At 43.2% G+C, this 18,757-nt stretch overlaps 1 protein-coding gene across 2 annotated transcripts; it reads right to left on the reverse strand.

The window, feature by feature from the left end:
* Nucleotides 1-6,098: 6,098 nt before the first annotated feature.
* pou2af2a (POU class 2 homeobox associating factor 2a) lies at nucleotides 6,099-17,119 on the reverse strand. 2 transcript variants are annotated; one of them, XM_085130648.1, is made up of 5 exons: nucleotides 15,960-17,119; nucleotides 14,984-15,084; nucleotides 10,325-10,364; nucleotides 9,937-10,244; nucleotides 6,099-7,406 (listed from the first exon to the last, which is right to left on the reverse strand). In XM_085130648.1, exons 1-5 carry the CDS (start codon nucleotides 15,967-15,969, stop codon nucleotides 6,978-6,980), a joined length of 888 nt encoding a protein of 295 aa, XP_084986774.1. In that variant the 5' UTR covers nucleotides 15,970-17,119; the 3' UTR covers nucleotides 6,099-6,977. The 2 variants fall into 2 exon arrangements, with proteins under 2 accessions (XP_084986774.1, XP_084986773.1); XM_085130647.1 differs by having other exon boundaries at nucleotides 14,984-17,119.
* Between the last annotated feature and the right edge of the window lie 1,638 nt (nucleotides 17,120-18,757).

Raw genomic sequence — 18,757 nt, forward strand, 5'->3', positions numbered from 1 at the left:
CAGCCTACATCTATTGCAGCATAACTAAGGGAGGATTCAGGGTCACCTGGTCCAGCCCTAACTATATGCTTTAGCAAAAAGGAAAGTTTGAAGCCTAATCTTGAAAGTAGAGATAGTGTCTGTCTCCTGAATCCAAACTGGAAGCTGGTTCCACAGAAGAGGGGCCTGAAAACTGAAGGCTCTGCCTCCCATTCTACTTTTAAATACTCTAGGAACAACAAGTAGGCCTGCAGAGTGGGAGCGAAGTGCTCTAATAGGGTGATATGGTACTACAAGGTCATTAAGATAAGATGGGGCCTGATTATTTAAGACCTTGTATGTGAGGAGCAGGATTTTGAATTCTGGATTTAACAGGAAGCCAAAACAGGAGAAATCTGCTCTCTCTTTCTAGTCCCTGTCAGGACTCTTGCTGCAGCATTTTGGATTAACTGAAGGCTTTTCAGTGAGTTTTTTGGACATCCTGATAATAATGAATTGCAGTAGTCCAGCCTGGAAGTAATAAATGCATGAACTAGTTTTTCAGCGTCACTCTGAGACAGGATATTTCTAATTTTAGAGATGTTGCACAAATGGAAGAACGCAGTCTTACATATTTGTTTAATATGTGCGTTGAAGGACATATCCTGGTCAAAAATGACTCCAAGGTTCCTCACAGTGTTACTGGAGGCCAAGGTAATGCCATCCAGAGTAAGAATCTGCTTAGATACCATATTTCTAAGCTTTTCAGGGCTGTTACAGCATAATGAGGGTACGACACAAACACAGAGCAAGGAGAAAACAGGGCTTAAATACACACCGGAGTAATCAGGGAATTGGAGACAGGAGAGACAAAGCTGGGACCATTTAGGCATAACATGACAAGGGGAAGCAAAACCAGACACACTGCACACAGGACAAGAACTATCAAAATAAAACAGGAAACATGAGACAGTTCACAAAGATGCGGACTTGACACTGAGAAATACGTGGAACACACGGAGGACACAGTGACTCAAACAAGAAGCAAGAACAACAAAATTAAACACAAAGCACTGGGTCAGACCCAGGAACATGGCAGGTTTGAATTGTGTTTTTTGTGTTTTGTGTTAGTTAGACACGTTTATATACAAACACATTGTAATATAATATAATAATATAATATTTTTAAATAGTGAATTAAAACAGTACACATGCTTCACACCCAGAAAAAGACCACTGGATTCAAACACAATTTAATACACAGTGTGAACGGGTGTGGTTCATGGCTCCGCTGCAGGGAAGGGGTGGAGCAGTGGGTTGAGGAACAGGAGAGGATACGGAGGGGAAGGGGGGGGGGGGGCATGGATGAGTTGTAGCTGGAAAGCAACAGCAGCAACGCTCTGTACAGAAGTCACACTCTCCCACAGCGCTGTGTGGCTCCTAACATCACACACAGCTTTGCAATACAGTGATGCATCAATGATATTTATATCAATGTTTTAACAACTGTAGCGTGTTCGTTATTACCTGTGAGATATTAATCAGCATGATGTCTGCTGCTTGTGGATAACTCCAACAGTCAGGACATAAAAACTGTTTAAAGCTAAATGAATTGCCCACAAACCCTATTGTTGCTTTGTTTTTATTGTAATAACGGGCGTCTTTGCTGTTGCTGAATTCTCCCACAGATTTTAATCCATGACCTGATCATTGCCGTCTTTCTTTTTCCATGTCCCTGTCATTGCTACCAGATAGAGCCAGTGGGTAAAGCCCATCACTGTTCAATGGACGCACTCAAACTAAAGTTCCATCCTTTTACCACTGGTTTTCTAGCAGAACCCTTTTGTGAATTTGTTGGCCATGGCATCAATTCAGCTTAACCCAGAACAGGTTAGCACGAATCCACATGATGCACTGAGCATCTACGCCTTCATGAGAAAGAGTGGGTGAGTGACCAAAAGACTGAGTTGCTTTTCTTATACAGAAATGCTATTTTTCCTAGACTCTACAAAGAATCAATGAACAACTAATCAGTGTCTGTCCCAACCAAATGTCAGTCATGGTCTCAGTCTGGTCACCCTCACAAAAATCTTCTGGTTCCACTACTGTTACAGTGACAGCAACAGTATGACCTACAAACATATCATATTGCTTGTGATACAGAAACTGTGCAGGTATAAAGCTTTAAATGCCCTATGCCTGCCTGTCACTGATCCAGCAGTTTTTGATGCCATCTGGTACAGAGCCATTCTCAGGTCTGTTCCTCTTACCTAGTAAATGCTTACACTTAAAACTGCTGGCCAAGGGTAAAAGTAATTCAGTAAAATCATAATTCACGTCGGCAGTAATGACACCCGGTTACGCCAATCGGAGGTCACTAAAATCAATATCAAATCGGTGTGTAACTTTGCCAAAACAATGTGGGACTCTGTAGTTTTCTCTGTTCCCCTCCCCAATCAGACCAGGAGTGACATGTTTAGCCGCATGTTCTCCTTAAATTGCTGGCTGTCTGAGTGGTGTCCCAGAAACGATGTGGGCTTCATAGATAATTGGCAAACCTTCTGGAGGAAACCTGGTCTTGTTAGGAGAGATGGCATCCATCCCACTTTGGATGGAGCAGCTCTCATTTCTAGAAATATGGACAAATTTATTAAACCCCTCAAAACATGACTATCCAGAGTTGGGACCAGGAAGCAGAGTTGCAGTCTTACACGCCTCTCTGCAGCTTCTCTCCTCCTGCTATCCCCCCAAAAACCCATCTCCATAGAGACTGTGTCTGCTTCCAAAAAGACAAAAAACAAACTAAAAACCAGCAACAAACAACTTAAACATAAACAATCACAAAGAAAGAACAATACAGTATCCACATCTGAACCAAAGAGTAAAACAGTGAAATGTGGATTATTAAATATTAGGTCTCTCTCCTCCAAGTCTCTGTTAGTACATGACTTAATAATTGATCAACAAATTGATTTACTCTGCCTTACAGAAACCTGGTTGCAGCAGGATGATTATGTTAGTTTAAATGAATCAACACCCCCGAGTCATTCTAACTACCAGAAATCTCAAAGCACAGGCCGAGGGGGAGGTGTGGCAGCAATTTTTCACACCAGTCTATTAATTAATGAAAGACCAAGACAGACTTTTAATTCATTTGAAAGCCTGATGCTTAACATTGTCCACCCCAGCTGTGAAACTCAGAAACCAGTCTTACTTGTTATCATCTATCGTCCACCTGGGCCTTACACAGAGTTTCTGTCTGATTTCTCAGACTTTATATCTAATTTAGTTCTGAGCTCAGATAAAATAATTATTGTGGGTGATTTTAACATCCATGTAGATGCTAAAAATGACAGCCTCAACATGGCATTTAATCTGTTGTTAGACTCAATTGGTTTCTCTCAAAATGTAAAAGAACCCACCCACCACTTTAATCACACTCTAGATCTTGTTTTAACATATGACATAGAAACTGAACATTTAACAGTGTTTCCTGAAAACCCTCTCCTGTCTGATCATTTCTTGATAACATTTACATTTACAATAATTGATTACACAGCAGTGGGGAGTAGACTTTATCAAAGTAGATGTCTTTCTGAAAGTGCTGTAACTAAGTTTAAGAATATAATCCAGCCACTGTTATCATCTTCAATGCCCTGTACCAACACAGAGCAGAGCAGCTATCTGAACGCTACCCCAACAGAGGTCGATTATCTTGTTAATAATTTCACCTCCTCACTACGTACGACTCTGGATACTGTAGCTCCAGTGAAAACTAAGGTCTCTAATCAGAAGTACCTGACCCCGTGGTATAATTCTCAAACACGTAGCCTAAAGCAGATGACTCGTAATCTGGAGAGGAAATGGCGTGTCACAAATTTAGAGGATCATCATTTAGCCTGGAGAAATAGTTTGTTGCTTTATAAGAAAGCCCTCCACAAAGCCAGAACATCTTACTATTCGTCACTGATTGAAGAAAATAAGAACAACCCCAGGTTTCTCTTCAGCACTGTAGCCAGGCTGACAAACAGTCAGAGCTCTTTTGAGCCAACCATCCCTTTAACGTTAACTAGTGATGACTTCATGAACTTCTTCACAAATAAAATTTTTATCATTAGAGAAAAAATTACCAATAATCATCCAGGATCATCATCATAAAATTGTTGTGTTGTGTTGTTGTGATTGGGCAGTCTATATAAATAAACCTGAATTGCATTCAATAGAAAGTCATCAGCATGTCTATTATGTGCAATTCCAACAAGACTGTTCATAGAAGTCTCACCATTAATTAATATTACAATTTTAAATTGAATCATTTTGTGTCTGTTCACAGGATATGGATACCAGGCTGTATTTAAACCACTACTTAAAAAGCCTTTACTTGATCCAGCTGTCTTAGCTAAGTATAGGCCAAATATCAAACTTCCTGTTTATTTAAGAAATTATTGAAAGAATAGATAGAAAACAGCTGATCAATAATTCAGTTCAGAGGCTACACTGTTGGTGTTAAAGGACTGCAATGGTTTGAATATGTCTGTCTGACAGATTCCGTATTGTGCATGTAAATGTGGAGTCTTGTTCATGCACAGAAGTCACTCCACAGGGTTTTGTGCTGGGACCAATACTATTCACATTATACGTGCTTCGCTCTGGCATGTTGTTAGAAAAACATGCTTTTACATACATACCTACATAATTTTTACACTAACTGGATGTTTTTCCATGAATACATTTTTAATGCTTAAAGTCTTTCAAATAAATCCTCCCTATTACTCATATGGAAATCCTGCTAAATAGGTCCCCTTATTGGTCCTCTAATCATGGGACTTACAGTTGTATATTTTTGATCTACAAAAACATCTTTCATCAGCCTTTTTTCTCTCCATCAGAACGGTTCACTGATGTGTTAAGATGTCGACCCTGTCACATGTATTTACCGTCATAGTGTTTAAATTATAATGATAATTAATGTTACAGAAATGGTTTCATTTTTCATTTTTAAAAATATCTTTTTATATAATACATAGTTATATATATTTAAAAAACAAACCATAATGCAGTTATAAAGGTTATGATAAAAGATTTATATCCTGAAATAACATTGAATAGTGGGAATGCCCCCGCTCAGCAAACACCTACCTGAAGCCAGATGACACATATCAGTTATTCATACTGCAGCCGTGACTTTGACTCCTTGTGCTGTATCCAAAAACAACGAGGTTATTTTCTGTGGCCTAAAGATCTTAGAACTAGACTCTGGATGACATTACCTTGATGTCCAGCAACACTGTGAGGAACTTTCAGATCAGGATATGTCCTTCGACGGGCACTGAACTAATATGCAGGATTGCTATTATCTGTAAAAAGAGTGATGCTAAAACACTAGTTTATGCATGCTAGTGTTACTACTGTCAGTCATTAACATCAGGTTGTTCTGAAAGTTGCCTTCAGTTGGTTCAGGTGCTGCAGTGAGAGAACCAGGAATTTAAAAATCCTTCTTAAAATCCTGCAAAGCCTTGAATGATGAGGCCCTATCACATCCGAAAGTCCTATATTTCCATAGTGCCTTCAGACTGAGAGCTCCTCACTGGGGGGGCAGAGCTTTCCTCTGTCAGACGCCTTTCCTGCTGTGCTGGACACTGACATGTTCTCTACTTTTAGGATTTTAGGATCAAAACTTTCCATTTTGACAAAGGTACCAGGTGACCCTGAAACATTGCTTAATTATGTTGCTATAGGCTCAGACTGGCGAAGGACTTCATGTGATACACGCGATGACGCCACCTGTTTATATCCCACATTTAAGTCGTCTGTGTCCATAAGCTTCGGCCCGGTCTGCCTATGCTCTCGTTCTTCTTTTCTCTTTGGCCTCATCTGGTCACATCCGCCTTTCTTCCTGTTAAAAGGCTGTTTATCCTCCCCTCATACCCTTCCTCCCCAAAGTGGGGTTGTTTGGGCTTTCTCCAGAACACTGTAGGGCATTGACCTTACAGTATAAAGAGTCTGAAGGTGACTGTCAGTGTGTTTTGAAGCTATATAAATAAACCTGAACAGAAGGGAAGCATCACACTTGCTTCATTCCTGTTAGTCCCAGTAAATCCAGACAACCTCTCCATTCAAGCACCACACTTAGCCGGCTCTTACAAATGGCAGTAGACTGCAGTTTAATATCAGTTACAGCCTGAAGTTACAGGAACCTTCAGGGTACAGTGATTAAGATGCAGCATGTTCACACATTATGAAAAAACAAAATCCTCAGACTATACGCCATCAAAGCCATTATCCTTGCTTTGGTACACGCTGCTTAACTCCAGCCTTATAAGTTAAGTTATGCTTTGTGATCACGTCCACACCGTACGGGAAATAGTGGTAAAAAAAAGAAATCGTGCTATTCTACAGTCAGACTGGACCGTTGGCAGAATGAGGCCACCGACAGGTTAAAGTGCCCCTGTGTGCCCCCTGTCTGGCTTTTCTGTTCACGTAGTTTTCAAAATGAACCTCATCACTCTTTTTTCTGTGGCTCATCGATGTGACACTTGGAGCGAGTTCAAATGAGAAGCCTTGCATTCCCCTCAGCCACCTCTAGTGGCAGCAAAGTGTGCAGCTAATGTGGCTAAGCTTTGCTGTCTTACAGATAGATGTGTTAACAGATACGAGGGTACAGTCGTATTTCTTGATGTATATATTGTCGGATATGCTCAGATGCTTGGAGTAATTAAGATTTACCACATCGTTCATCGAGCAGCTCCAGCAGTTTAGAGCATTTCAGCACTGTCTGACTTTCATCACACCCAGATGAAGGGTCAGCAGCTAACACAGCGTGTTTCCAACTGAGGGGAATGAAGAGCTGAGCACAAAGTGCAAGGCTACAGTGAACGAGCACAACAGGGACACTTTAAAATTGGAATATTTTTAGCAAATTGACATTGAAATTTTCTTGGAAAAACCTCCCCAAGAATTTACAGCAGAGCGTTGAGTTCATCAGTGTCTGTAAAATCGTCTGAATCTTCTGAATTCAGTCAGTAGGCCCTCCGAATCTCATAGGGCGACCAGGCGCTCACCCCCTCTTCCTTAGCCCAGGAGGGATGAGCTTCGGCGCCGGGGGTTAGGCTGCCGTGGCCGTCGGCCGCCTCCTCCGTCACCATCTTGGTCACCAGATCTGTGACGGGGCTGCTCATGTAGGGGGGGCAGGGGAAGGAGGAGGAGGGTGTGGTGGGGTAAGTGCTGGTGGAGGTTAAAGGGTGATAGTGGACATCCTCCAGAGAGTGCAGAGTGTAGGGCTGGCTGCTGGAGACGGGGCCCAGCGAGGAGCTTCGGCTCGGGGAGCGGTACTGGGAGGGGCTCCCTGGAGGTTCGGGGCTGGGCATGGAGGGTGGGACGCTGACGGAGGCCAGGTTGTCCTGACACAGAGCCTCCACCTGAGGCTCAGACTGCTCCCACGAGTCTCTCTGGAGCAGGAAGACAGCAGAGGAAAGGATGAGTCATGTATTTCCTCATCAGATAGAGCAAAGTCCCCAACATCACAGCAGAGCTTTTGTAATGAGAGCGTTTCCTGTAGTGTCGCATTATTTCCTTCACTACCTTTGTTTCACTTTCCTGCCCTGCGAGCACGTCTGAAAGCCTGCGGACATGCAAACTCGATCACTCTAGAACTCTTTAAATGGATCTCAGTAACTGTGATCTATCCATGAATACAGTTTTGGGTTTTCTAGAATCTTCTGTGCAGTCGAGGCAAACAGCCAATGGTGCACAAACATCAGAGCACAAACTGCAAATGTGGCTGAACGAGGAGCATGTCTGTTTGTCACTAAAAAACTTCCATACACGCAGGCGTACTATGAAGGTCATCGGTGCCACGCCGCCTCTGTGACAGCTGCTAAAAGTTTGACTTTAGGGTCCAAATAGCTCCGCAAGATTATCAATAATTCCACTTATTAAATGTCCTTGTTAGTCTTGTTATATTTGAGAGTTTTCTTTAAACAGCAGTGCACAGCTAGCATAACTGTCCTGTGCTGGATGCTCTTGGCTCTCGCTGTGCAGTCAGTCAAACAAAAACTTCACAGAAAAAATGAACTTTTTTCATCTCGAACTGTGGTGGAAGGATTGCTAATTTAAAAATGCTCCGAGAAGAACGTCCTTCAATCGAGTACTCTCAGCTGAAGTGTCAAAGCCCTGTAGAGCAGCAGTTCCTGACCCCCGGTGAACACGTAAATCTCAGGGGGTCGACACAAACAAAATTAGGCAGTGTTACGTCGGCCAACAGTTATTTAAAGTGAAAGCATGAAGTGACTCACAGCTCAGACACTAACAGAGCCTAATCTTATTGATCACAATTAGGGCTGCCACGATTAGTCAACTAGTCACGATTACGTCGACTATCAAAATCGTCAACGACTGATTTAATAGTCGAAGCGTCGTTTAAAGCTTTGTAAGATCACAAAAGACGCAGGAATAAGTAGTAGGATTTAAGAGTGTAATAACGGACTGAAACAGAAGATGGCAGCACTGCATCTACAAGGATGCCAGCTGCCGTTAAACCCCGAAGAAGAAGAAGCTGTGTCCCAGAATTCATAGCGCAGCCCAGCTCAGTTTCCAACAATGGCGGCAGCTAGTTAGTTTTAATATTACTCTTATTATTCTTTCTGGGTCACAAAATAAACGTTTAACATGTTTTCAGGCGAGAATGTAGCTGTGTAAACCTCAAATATCTGCTCAGTTTATCAAGACACCACATATTTTCAAAAGCGCTCCGACGTTTTCGGAGACGTCTGTTAGCCACTAGCTCGATAGCTAGCCGGGGGCTAGGCTCACTAGAGCCGTGAGAACACCGGACTCCCGGCAGATCGTTTTCAAACCCACCGCCGTCTTTCGCTACTCAGGTTAAACATGATATATAAGTCACTTAGATAACTTAAAAATGTTATTGTTTGGCTTTTTTCAGTGTTTTATTTGTTCCTGAGTAAATCGGTTTGGCTGAGATTAAAGTTATAGTTTTTACACAGCTGCATAAACATCAAGCAGACAGCTGATTATCAGAAGTGTGAGATGCTGGAGAATTTACTCCGGTGTCCTGTTATATTTTAGATAGCAAGGAGTTTATTAAACTTCACCGAAACAATCTGCAAATTTCATTAAAATTTAATAAACTATCATCTTGTCTTTATTTTTAGTTAGCACCTTAAACACTTAAAGCTGTAAGCTAATGATAGTTATATAAGAGCAGATGCTGCTGGTGCAATAAGCTGTACGTTTTATGTCCAATGGATGATGATCTGATTAGTCGACTAATCGCAAAAATAATCGGTGACTAGTCGACTATCAAAATAATCGTTTGTGGCAGCCCTAATCACAAAGCATTAGTGTTCTCTTTAACAACATCGCACCTGCTGTGTAGACTGGATTTAAAAATGTAATCTCACTAGTGACTAAAGTAACTAAATTAAATGTAGTCCAAATACAAATGCATGAAATAACCAACAGAACTTGATTCTTTCGGTTCTCCTTGTGTAGGCGTGTTCCTGCTCTTCGCTGCAGCTTGGTATCGTTGAGTTTTCTTACACTCAGCAGCATCGTGTCCCTCGCCATGTTAACAGATTAACTTGTCAGAACAAAGTTACTGATTTTTCTTCAAAGCAGAAAAACATTTTTCACACTGAACGTAAGTGGAGCTGATGGGAAATCAGTCTGACAACGTTGATCTGAAGCTAATATGAGACTACGCAGGTCTCAGTTTGGCAAATAAAGCAGACAGCTTCTCAACTTTCCTCTTTCAGCTGTGAATGAAGAACAACAGGAACTTTGTACTGAAAATACCAGGCATGCAGAGATTATGATCAGAGCTGCAGCTGGGTGACACTTGTGTGAACATCATGCAGAGTATATGTTGATGTTTTACAGTAAGTAAAAAGGTTCGCTGAACTTCTGTGTTGCCGTTTTTAAATCCACGACGGTGATTCTGAATGTCAGCGTGATTCATACCAGAAACAGATGCGAGGACTCTCCTCCGAAGGGCGGCAGCAGGGAGGACAGCGCTGACGAGGGCAGGAAGGACCCGCCGGAGCTGGAGAAGGTGGCGGCGCTGCGGTAGTCACCAAAGGTTTCTGGGTAGTAGCTGTCTATGAGCGAGGAGTAGCTGCTCATGGTGGAGGGCTCACAGCCTAGAGGCTTACCCCCGAGGGTGGAGGAATAGACATCGGGGGAGAACTGCTTGGTGGACGGGCAGAAATCTGAGTCAGAGATGAAGGAACGTCCTCTTATGCCGTAGTAGCTGGGCAGCATGTGGGCACCTGAAGCAGAAATCATCATTATCATCAATGACTCTAACAGCCGGCTCTGTCTCAGTGGGCAGACTCGGGCAGAGGCTCACCTGGCATCTGGACGAATGACGGCGGAGTGGTTGATCCTCCCTGCGGAAACAGAGATAGCACAGGTCTTACTCATATATGAATTATGCAGTTCCACCGATACTCGTCTCATTTGTTGAAAACGATCCCTGTGGTCTAACAGTAACACTGTTACAATAACACTTTGATCTTAGAAGCAAATGTTGTTTATAAACAGATGTTTGTTGGCCCTGAAACATATCAGCTGACAGAAAAACAAACCCAGACGTGTCACAGGACGATGAATGAAGAAAGATAAAACATCATCCTACAACACAAATGTGTATCTGGTCTGGGCGATCGCTCAGATCAGCCTTGTGTGAATTTGCAGCTGCACCAAAACCACATAAATGCTTCTATTTATAACGTCTCCACGTGATGTGTAAGATGCAGGAAGGAGCCTGAGAAAGACGCTGGACGTCATGTTTGCAGGGATCAGTCACTGGCTTAATGTCTGCCCCAGGGCAGCTGTGGCTACAGCTGTAGCTGCCTCCACCAGTGTGTGAATGGGTGGATGACTGGGTGTGTAAAGCACTTTGGGGTCTTTAGGGGGGACTAGTAAAAGCGCTATACAAATACAGGCCATTTACCATTAATGTTTAAGCCTCACTGTGAGCCTGAGTCAATAACTGCTCTTCAACGTGGAAACGGCCTCTTGAGTTCGTGCAGATACAAATAACACAGACAGTGTCAGCAGCACAGTGAGGCAGGAAGACACAGCAGCAAAGCTACAATAATGGACGACAACTCATGAAAATAAGTCAATGACACCAATGTCACAGAGCACTTTCCTCAAATTTAAACTCCAAACAAATCTCACTCTCATTATTCCGACAGACAGACCTTTACTTTTAGTTTGACCTAACTGTGGTGTTACCAGCACGAAACATGTTAATGTCTTTATCCTGTCTTCCTTCTCTCACCCCAACCAATCACAGCAGATGGCCCCGCCCCTCCCTGAGCCTGGTTCTGCTGGAGGTTTCTTCCTGTTAAAAGGGAGTTTTTCCTTCCCACTGTCGCCAAAGTGCTGCTCATAGGGGGTCATATGATTGTTGGGCTTTTCTCTGTATCTATGAAGCGCCTTGAGGCGACTTTTGTTGTGATTTGGTGCTATATAAATAAAACTGAATTGAATTGAATTAACAGCCCCTTTCATCCATAACCCAGAGTGTAGTTTGTGTTCCCGCCTTTGTCCAAAACTCAGAGTTAGGCTCAGATTGGCCGACTTGGGCCAAAAAGTCGTTTTTATTATAGACGAAACCTTTGAAGGAGCAAAATAAGAATCGTAAGAATCAGCAAAGCTGCAAACGCAGTAAGATCTCTTACTCGCTGTGTAGCATTAGAGGACTCACATACTGCTGGTCATTGACCACAGTTAGAGCACTAATGTGAACTATTACACAAGTGTTTATCTGACGGGATTTTAGAGTCCCGCTGCTGATGGAACTGCATCACTGGTATCCAGTTTCACCATTATGACGCGGCCCTGTTTGCTGTGTCGTCTTTGGTACGCTCATCACCGGAGGCTCCGAAGAACCCGGCTGCCTTTGGATGTTGTTGACCACACAGCACTGCCATTTGTCTCTGCTCTAAAAGCAGACGCTTTTCGTGTCAGAGAGTCGCAGGGACAGAGGACAAGGTTTGACGGGATCTCTGGTTTGCATATTGCTAACATGAAAGAGTTGATATTAAGCCCATGTCGGCTGGGACGCACGCAAATGTTGAGGGTTAAATTTGAATGTGATTTGCCAGTGCCAAGACTTCCTCATGTGGCCCAGGTATGGCTCAGTGCATCTCTGAAGGCTGCCTATGGAAATCAGCTCGCTCAAGCTCGCACAGTCAGCTCGTGTGCGTATGTGTGCCGTGGCGTGGACTAACGATAGATTTATTTAGCTTTGTTTCGCAGAAAAGCTCTTCCTTCCTATGCAAAATATGTTGCACAATGATATTTTTAAAACAGCCCATTTCATATTTTTAAAATTGAACACACACAACTGTTTTGTGTAAATTTTCCTACTTTGAACAGAAACTTGATCCATATTCCTTCCTGGCTCATTGTTTGCTTTTTATGTTGCACTGTGTTGTAGGATCTCCTGCATGTTGTTCGTGCAACACACACACAAAGAGTTTGTGTTGTTTGTTAGCATCAGCGCTTTCGCCCCGTACACATCGCGATGTCTCTTCAGCATCATGTCGCACTTTGATTTGTTCCCAGGCTCATTTATGTAACAGCAACGTGTCTGGACTCGACAGAACCTGTCAGAAAAGAGGAGCTGCTGACGTGAAACGCTGTGAGAGCTTTACAGTTTCTGTCTGCCAACATGAGGAGACTGTGGTCAGAGTTTGCTCTCATCTTTCAATGGCCTTTTATTCCCAGGTAAAAGGCAGCGCAAGCCAACACAAGGACGGGAATGGCTTTAGTTACTGTGCCTCTGTGCGTTATTAGCTCTACAGCCATCATTTATAAACACACACTGAAAGCAGACCTGCAGACAATGGCCTGTCATGCTGCCTCCACGCTGTATTCTTTTGGCCCAATGACTGCATTATACCACATTTGACCATGAAAACAGACGCCAAGGTAGCAACTAAGATTCTTTTACACGCCTCGTTGTCTCCAAAGGAGACTATTGTTTGACAGGCTGTGGTATATTGTACATGCTAACATAACGTAACAATAAGGTAAAGAGTCCACAGTTAAATAAAGTTTGTGGGATTAAAGGCCAACTGCTCCCCAAACAACTGTTTCTCAGGGACTACACGCTGACCACGTCCTGAGCCGGCAGCTAGCCAAAGGTAATGGAAGGACCAATACATTAATAACCAAGTATTGAAATTCATAAATGAGTCAGGTTCGAGAAAAATGCTTAAATCGAACATGGACAGGCGATTTGGAGCTAACAGATACATATTGTAACAAAAGTAGCCAAACGTCAGTTTGAAGAGACGACATGCGTGTGGAGATGTGGTGGATTGTTGGTTATCTGACGAACGGTTGCTCAGCTGTGTTAAACGAAACAAAGGTGTGTTGAACGTTTTCCCATCAGACAACTTATGTTTGAAATGATTTATTACCATCATCATCAGAGTCTGGGACTTTCAAGGAAGTCATAAAACTCATCACAAGTTTGCTATTGTGCATATAAGTGATGAGTAAATGTGGGTAAGGGTGGATGCTGGAGTGGCTGTGAGAGTGGGCAGCTTAAAGACGAGAACGAAGAGCGTGTGATAGACGTGAGCAGCCATGTTACACGTGTGTGACGTGCACGGCTCACGGCGCCTGCTGGCTCGATTCAGTTTGTAAGATCAAAAACGTGAAAATGCTGACGGACTGAAAAAACAACTGGAGTGATGCCACAGGTGTTAGCTTGTTATTCAAATTTAAGGGAAGTAATAAAAGCAAGAAGACAGCTTCTGGAGCTCCCGTCGACTCACCGAGCCCCGACAAAAGCAGACAGTCACATGTGCACCTGTGTGGCGTCACACAGCCTGGATGTGGAGCTCGTTAAATGAAGCTCGTCTGTTTCTGAGACGACCTCGCAGAGCTGCTCTTCACCACTTTTTAATCTTTGATTTGTTTTGTTACTTTGTTCCCATTTTCAGTTTTGATTGAAAATTAGTTGACGTTAAATAAAATCCAGACTATTCCTCGCCTGCTTCTGCTGTCACAGGACGTCTGCAACACAGTCTAAACAGCATCTCGGCTGATCAACACTCAATAGTTCTGTTGGTTTCTTGTTGTTGTCCTTTAGCATCAAATGAAGCTAAACTTTTAATCTTTGATGGCAGCTACAAAGAGTTTAAGAGCCAGCGACAGAGTGAATTTCTGTCTGTGATAATGTCAGCCTCCGTGAGAGGAATTTACCCCCACACACAAAACTACACCTGTGCCAAAAATGTCATAATGAGCAGCGCGCTGGAGGAAACGTCTGCTGGCATCTTCTAATGTTGCCTGACATAATTCCTCCATGGCGCGAGCCATCAGCGAGTGCATGGCGTGGACGTGCCAGCACAGAAAACAAACTGTCCTGTAAAAGCCTTTTAACAGGCGGTTTGTGGAAAATAAAAAGGCAGTGTTGTGTGTGCGAGCAGGCGTCTAAAGCACAGCCTGATTTCTGTGTGTGTGAGAAAGTGTGAGTCTGACACAACAATAGGAGGTTTGTCTGTGGCCTGATCACGGCGCAGGACAATATCGGCTGGCAGGTGTGCACGGATCAAACTTTGCATAGGCAGTCTCCTGCACGGGCCCTTTCTTCTGTGTCTCTGTGCTCCCTGTCCACCTCAAATCCCCCCACCCTGCCTCCACCTCTTTGTGGACTTATTTGGGAGATCATGGCCTGCAGCGTTGCAGGCATTGTATTAGCGCTCCTTTGTGAGGTTAGGATGAGTTTTTGTGCTCCGTGTCTCTTTCTACACGCACAGTGCTCGGCTATTTACAGAACGGCTTTGCAAGCGAGGTGCAGGTGGTCAGAGGATCCACCGTGGATCGTTAGCGCACAAAAACGAGCCTCAATGTAAACAAGAGGAGGAGTTTTTTTGGTTTTAGAAAACCTCCCGGTCGCTATGAGAACGTCAGCTGTGCCGTTTGGCGTGATAGAGGAAAATAAAGCAGGGAGAGACAGTTTAGAAGACGTGGTGCTCACGCTGTATCTGGGTCCGCTCGTCTGCCGCGACCTCTTCTCTGCCAGCAGGTCTTTGACCGTGTGCTTCACTCGGACGCCCTGGTACACTCTCTTAGAATATTCTGCAGACAGACACAGACATGAGTGATGCAGCTCAACTTGTAACACAATGTCACACAAATTTTCATCCATCGCCACAAATGTGTGGTCATTTGAATGCTTCACAGTTTTATGCATATAGGCGAATGACTCTTTGGGATTGGTGTGTAAATGTCATGGAAATCGCCTTTGGTTTGGTCGATGCAAATGGACTTCGAAAAAAGGCAATTAACTACAAACTCTTGCCAAAACCTCACCATAAGCAAACACTGCAGAGGGCTGAGGTGGTGCTGAGGAACGACTACGCTGGAAAGAAACGCCACGACTGAATAGGCTGCAATGCCAGCGAGCATCATGGCGGCACATGATATATTAAATAGTCCTCTACAAATCTCACGTGTGTGTTGGTGTGATTTGGTCACATTCCTGGGAAGCAGAGGTAGAAACTCAATGAAAATGCAAACTTTAATATGCAAACGGAAATTGCATGCAAAAATCTTTATGTAAAGGACCCCAGCTTTTTGAATGGATCCTTTAGATAAGGCCCAACTTTGCACAAACGTGAGATTCTTGAAAATATCAACTCTTCTCTGGAGGAGGTTGTTTTTTCCTTTTAGAAACGACCTTAAACGTTCAGGAACGACCTCCTCGTGTCAACATCTGTGAGTTTTCTTAAAACTGGACGTTTAGTCCTCACTGATACACGTCACACACGAGCAGCTTCATCAACATCAGCGCAGGAAACTTTTTGGAGAAACTTTTCCCACCACACTCAAATAAAAGCCTCACGATCTGACACAAACCAGACAAACCCTTAAAAAATACACTGTAAAAGTAAAACCAAACATTTTTCAATATTTCCATTATGTATAAAACAGCATAATAAGAGCACACTTACCTGTGTCCATGATGCTGTTGCTGCACACACACAGAGGCCTTTCTTTCTCCCCCTGCTGTATTTGCCTGTCGTAGCTAGATCCAGGAGTGCAGCACCATACTGAGCGGCGTGCTGCAATAGGAGCTTTAATCAGGCTGTGAGGAGGGCAGGGACACAGGGAACATGCCACCTCACACTGCAACCATGAGGAGGCAGCTTTTCAAAATGACCTTTATCTATTTGTTTAAATGCAAATGTTTGGTGGGGACGTTTTTTAGACTATTTGCATCTGCAGTCAAGATTAGGGGCAGGAAGCATCAGGAGCATGGGAGTGAGAGAGGCTGCAGCTCCGTCGCTCCTCCCCTCAGCCATTTGTCATCAGGTCCAGAGGATACGTTGTTTCCATGTTTTCTTTTTGCTGCTCTTCATTTCTAGCTGCAGGTGTGTGATGCAATGCTGCGATTGGAAGATTAACATGTCCACCTGCTGATAAATGGTTGGAGACAAATAACTGAAAAATAATGACACCTTTTTGTGTGAAGCCTTCACTGTGTTTGTGTAAAACCCTGAGTGGTCTAGACCTGGAGTTTAAAAAGAGGAGGACACCTTCTCTGCTCTGCTGAACGTTTCATGTCTGCTGTATGATTGGGACGCTGGCGGTTCATTACAATGAAAATTTATCCATACTGTGTGATGTTTACAGGATAAACCTGGTTACATTTGATGTGCATGACTTCATAATCACACAGACACCAGTCACATAAACTAGCTAAACATTAAAGTGGCTCAACTTCTGCCAGCTTGGATTTGCATGCAGTCCTCAGGTGGACACTCAGAGACACCAGCGCTGCGTCTGAGTGTTCACTGTTTGATACCTGACACAGTAAAGGTTTCTGGATGCACAGGTCTCACACACAGTGTGGTGACAGCAGCTGTACTTGGTGCCCTTAAAGCTCCAGTATTATCCAACAAAAGCTATGATGCTGCTTCAGCCTGTTCTGTGGTGGAGCCGGTCTCTGTTCACAGGTAAAGAACACCTGACCACAACGTTATAATAAAGCTTATACAAGTTCAAGAGGAGCAGCTTCAAAAAGGTCTTTGTTGGTCTAACAAAAGACTCTGCTAAACGTTGTACAGATCCATTTAAATGCTTACATCACTTTCTAATCATTGCAGCCCCCCACCCCCACCCCCCCGGGTGTAAGAAAGAAAAATGTCAAGTAAGACTTGTAGACTTGTGAAAGACCTGCAGTACTTCAGCTGAGTGTTCTGGTAAATATAACATGACTGGAACCACATTCTGCACACAATAATACCAACGTTAGCCACACTAAGCAAACGCACACTGTCCACTGTTCTGCACGACACAAAGTGCCCGACATTAACCTCCTAGGACCTGCGTCCACTTCACATTTTGGGTTATTTAGACCAAAATACTGAATTTTGCTCTACAAGAGCCTGATATCCACTTACAAGGACATTATACTGCTACTGTTCTATCAAAATTTTAAACGAATATCCTCATATGTGGCTCTGATAGAAACAAAAATAAGGAAAAAAAATCTGGTAATTCTTTGTTTTTACATTCATCGGGCCCCAATGTGACCAAATATCAAAGAGATATTAAAAATGCTGCTGTGGAAGAGTTCGGGTCTTAGGAGGTTAAAGCAACATTTCAAAGATGTGAAGCTTCTCTCATTGCCTGAGGATTTCAAATTTGCATTTGTACTGACAGTGTTTTCATTAGATTAGATTCAGCTCAGTTTTGACTGAAACTTGTTACTTTTACAACTTTTCCACCTGTTTCATTAAAAGACAACTGGAGTTGCCTCGCTCTCTCTCTATCTTAATGACCTTGTAGTACCATATCACCCTATTAGAGCACTTCGCTCTCGCTCTGCAGGCCTACTTGTTGTTCCTAGAGTATTTAAAAGTAGAATGGGAGGCAGAGCCTTCAGTTTTCAGGCCCCTCTTCTGTGGAACCAGCTTCCAGTTTGGATTCAGGAGACAGACACTATCTCTACTTTTAAGATTAGGCTTCAAACTTTCCTTTTTGCTAAAGCATATAGTTAGGGCTGGACCAGGTGACCCTGAATCCTCCCTTAGTTATGCTGCAATTGAAAGACAACTACTCTTTCAAAGATTTTTGATATGAAAGGAAGGTCACTTCTTTAGTTATTAGCTGATCTGTGTCCTGTTGAAAAGTATGTATGGTTACAACCGTCTATCAGTAAAAACAGTCGGAGGATTTCAATTGTTTTTGTAGGACTGTCAGTGCTTAAAGGAGTAAACACTGCTCACCAGTGCTAAAAGGTAAATTATAGTTTGAATAGCAGATGGGTGGGGCTTTCACAGCAACCATTGTACAGGACATAATGACACAACAAGAACAACAATAATTCCCTTTAAAGCCGAACCCCCCCACAATTTAAAAAGTTTGGTTTTGTCTCATCATAGTGAGACATAAATAATTCACTCAAGTTCATGTCTTTCTTCTTTTCTACATTTTATATATTAAACCTGTGGTGTTCTGTCAGGGCAAGCAAGGAAAGCAGTGCTCGCTTAGCGAAATCTTAAAAAACTCACTTGCTATCTCATTCTGTGGTAACGTTTCTCTCATTACCTGCTGCTTGCAAACAACCTTTAAATTACTACATCTTGTCACTGCAGCTGATCAGCGTCTGTGGAAGCAGGCTCTGCACTGAAAGCTGTACCGGGCTAGCATCCCAACTGTGCCGTCGGCAATTACTTGATGTTCTCAAGCTGAGAGGTTAGCACCTTTTTGCATTGTGGGCACACGTCTGGTGTTTGATAGGAAC

The sequence above is a fragment of the Neolamprologus multifasciatus genome, chromosome 14, assembly GCF_963576455.1.
Source record: "Neolamprologus multifasciatus chromosome 14, fNeoMul1.2, whole genome shotgun sequence".
Classification (NCBI taxonomy): domain Eukaryota; kingdom Metazoa; phylum Chordata; class Actinopteri; order Cichliformes; family Cichlidae; genus Neolamprologus; species Neolamprologus multifasciatus.

Excerpts from the sequence above, each read along its gene's own strand:
- pou2af2a (XM_085130647.1), bottom strand. The coding sequence starts at position 15,199 with ATGCATAAAACTGTGAAGCATTCAAATGACCACACATTTGTGGCGATG. Across the intron at positions 10,365-14,983 it reads CGAGCGGACCCAGATACAGC|GGAGGATCAACCACTCCGCC; the intron begins GTGAGCACCACG and ends CTGTTTCCGCAG. Across the intron at positions 10,245-10,324 it reads GTCATTCGTCCAGATGCCAG|GTGCCCACATGCTGCCCAGC; the intron begins GTGAGCCTCTGC and ends TTTCTGCTTCAG.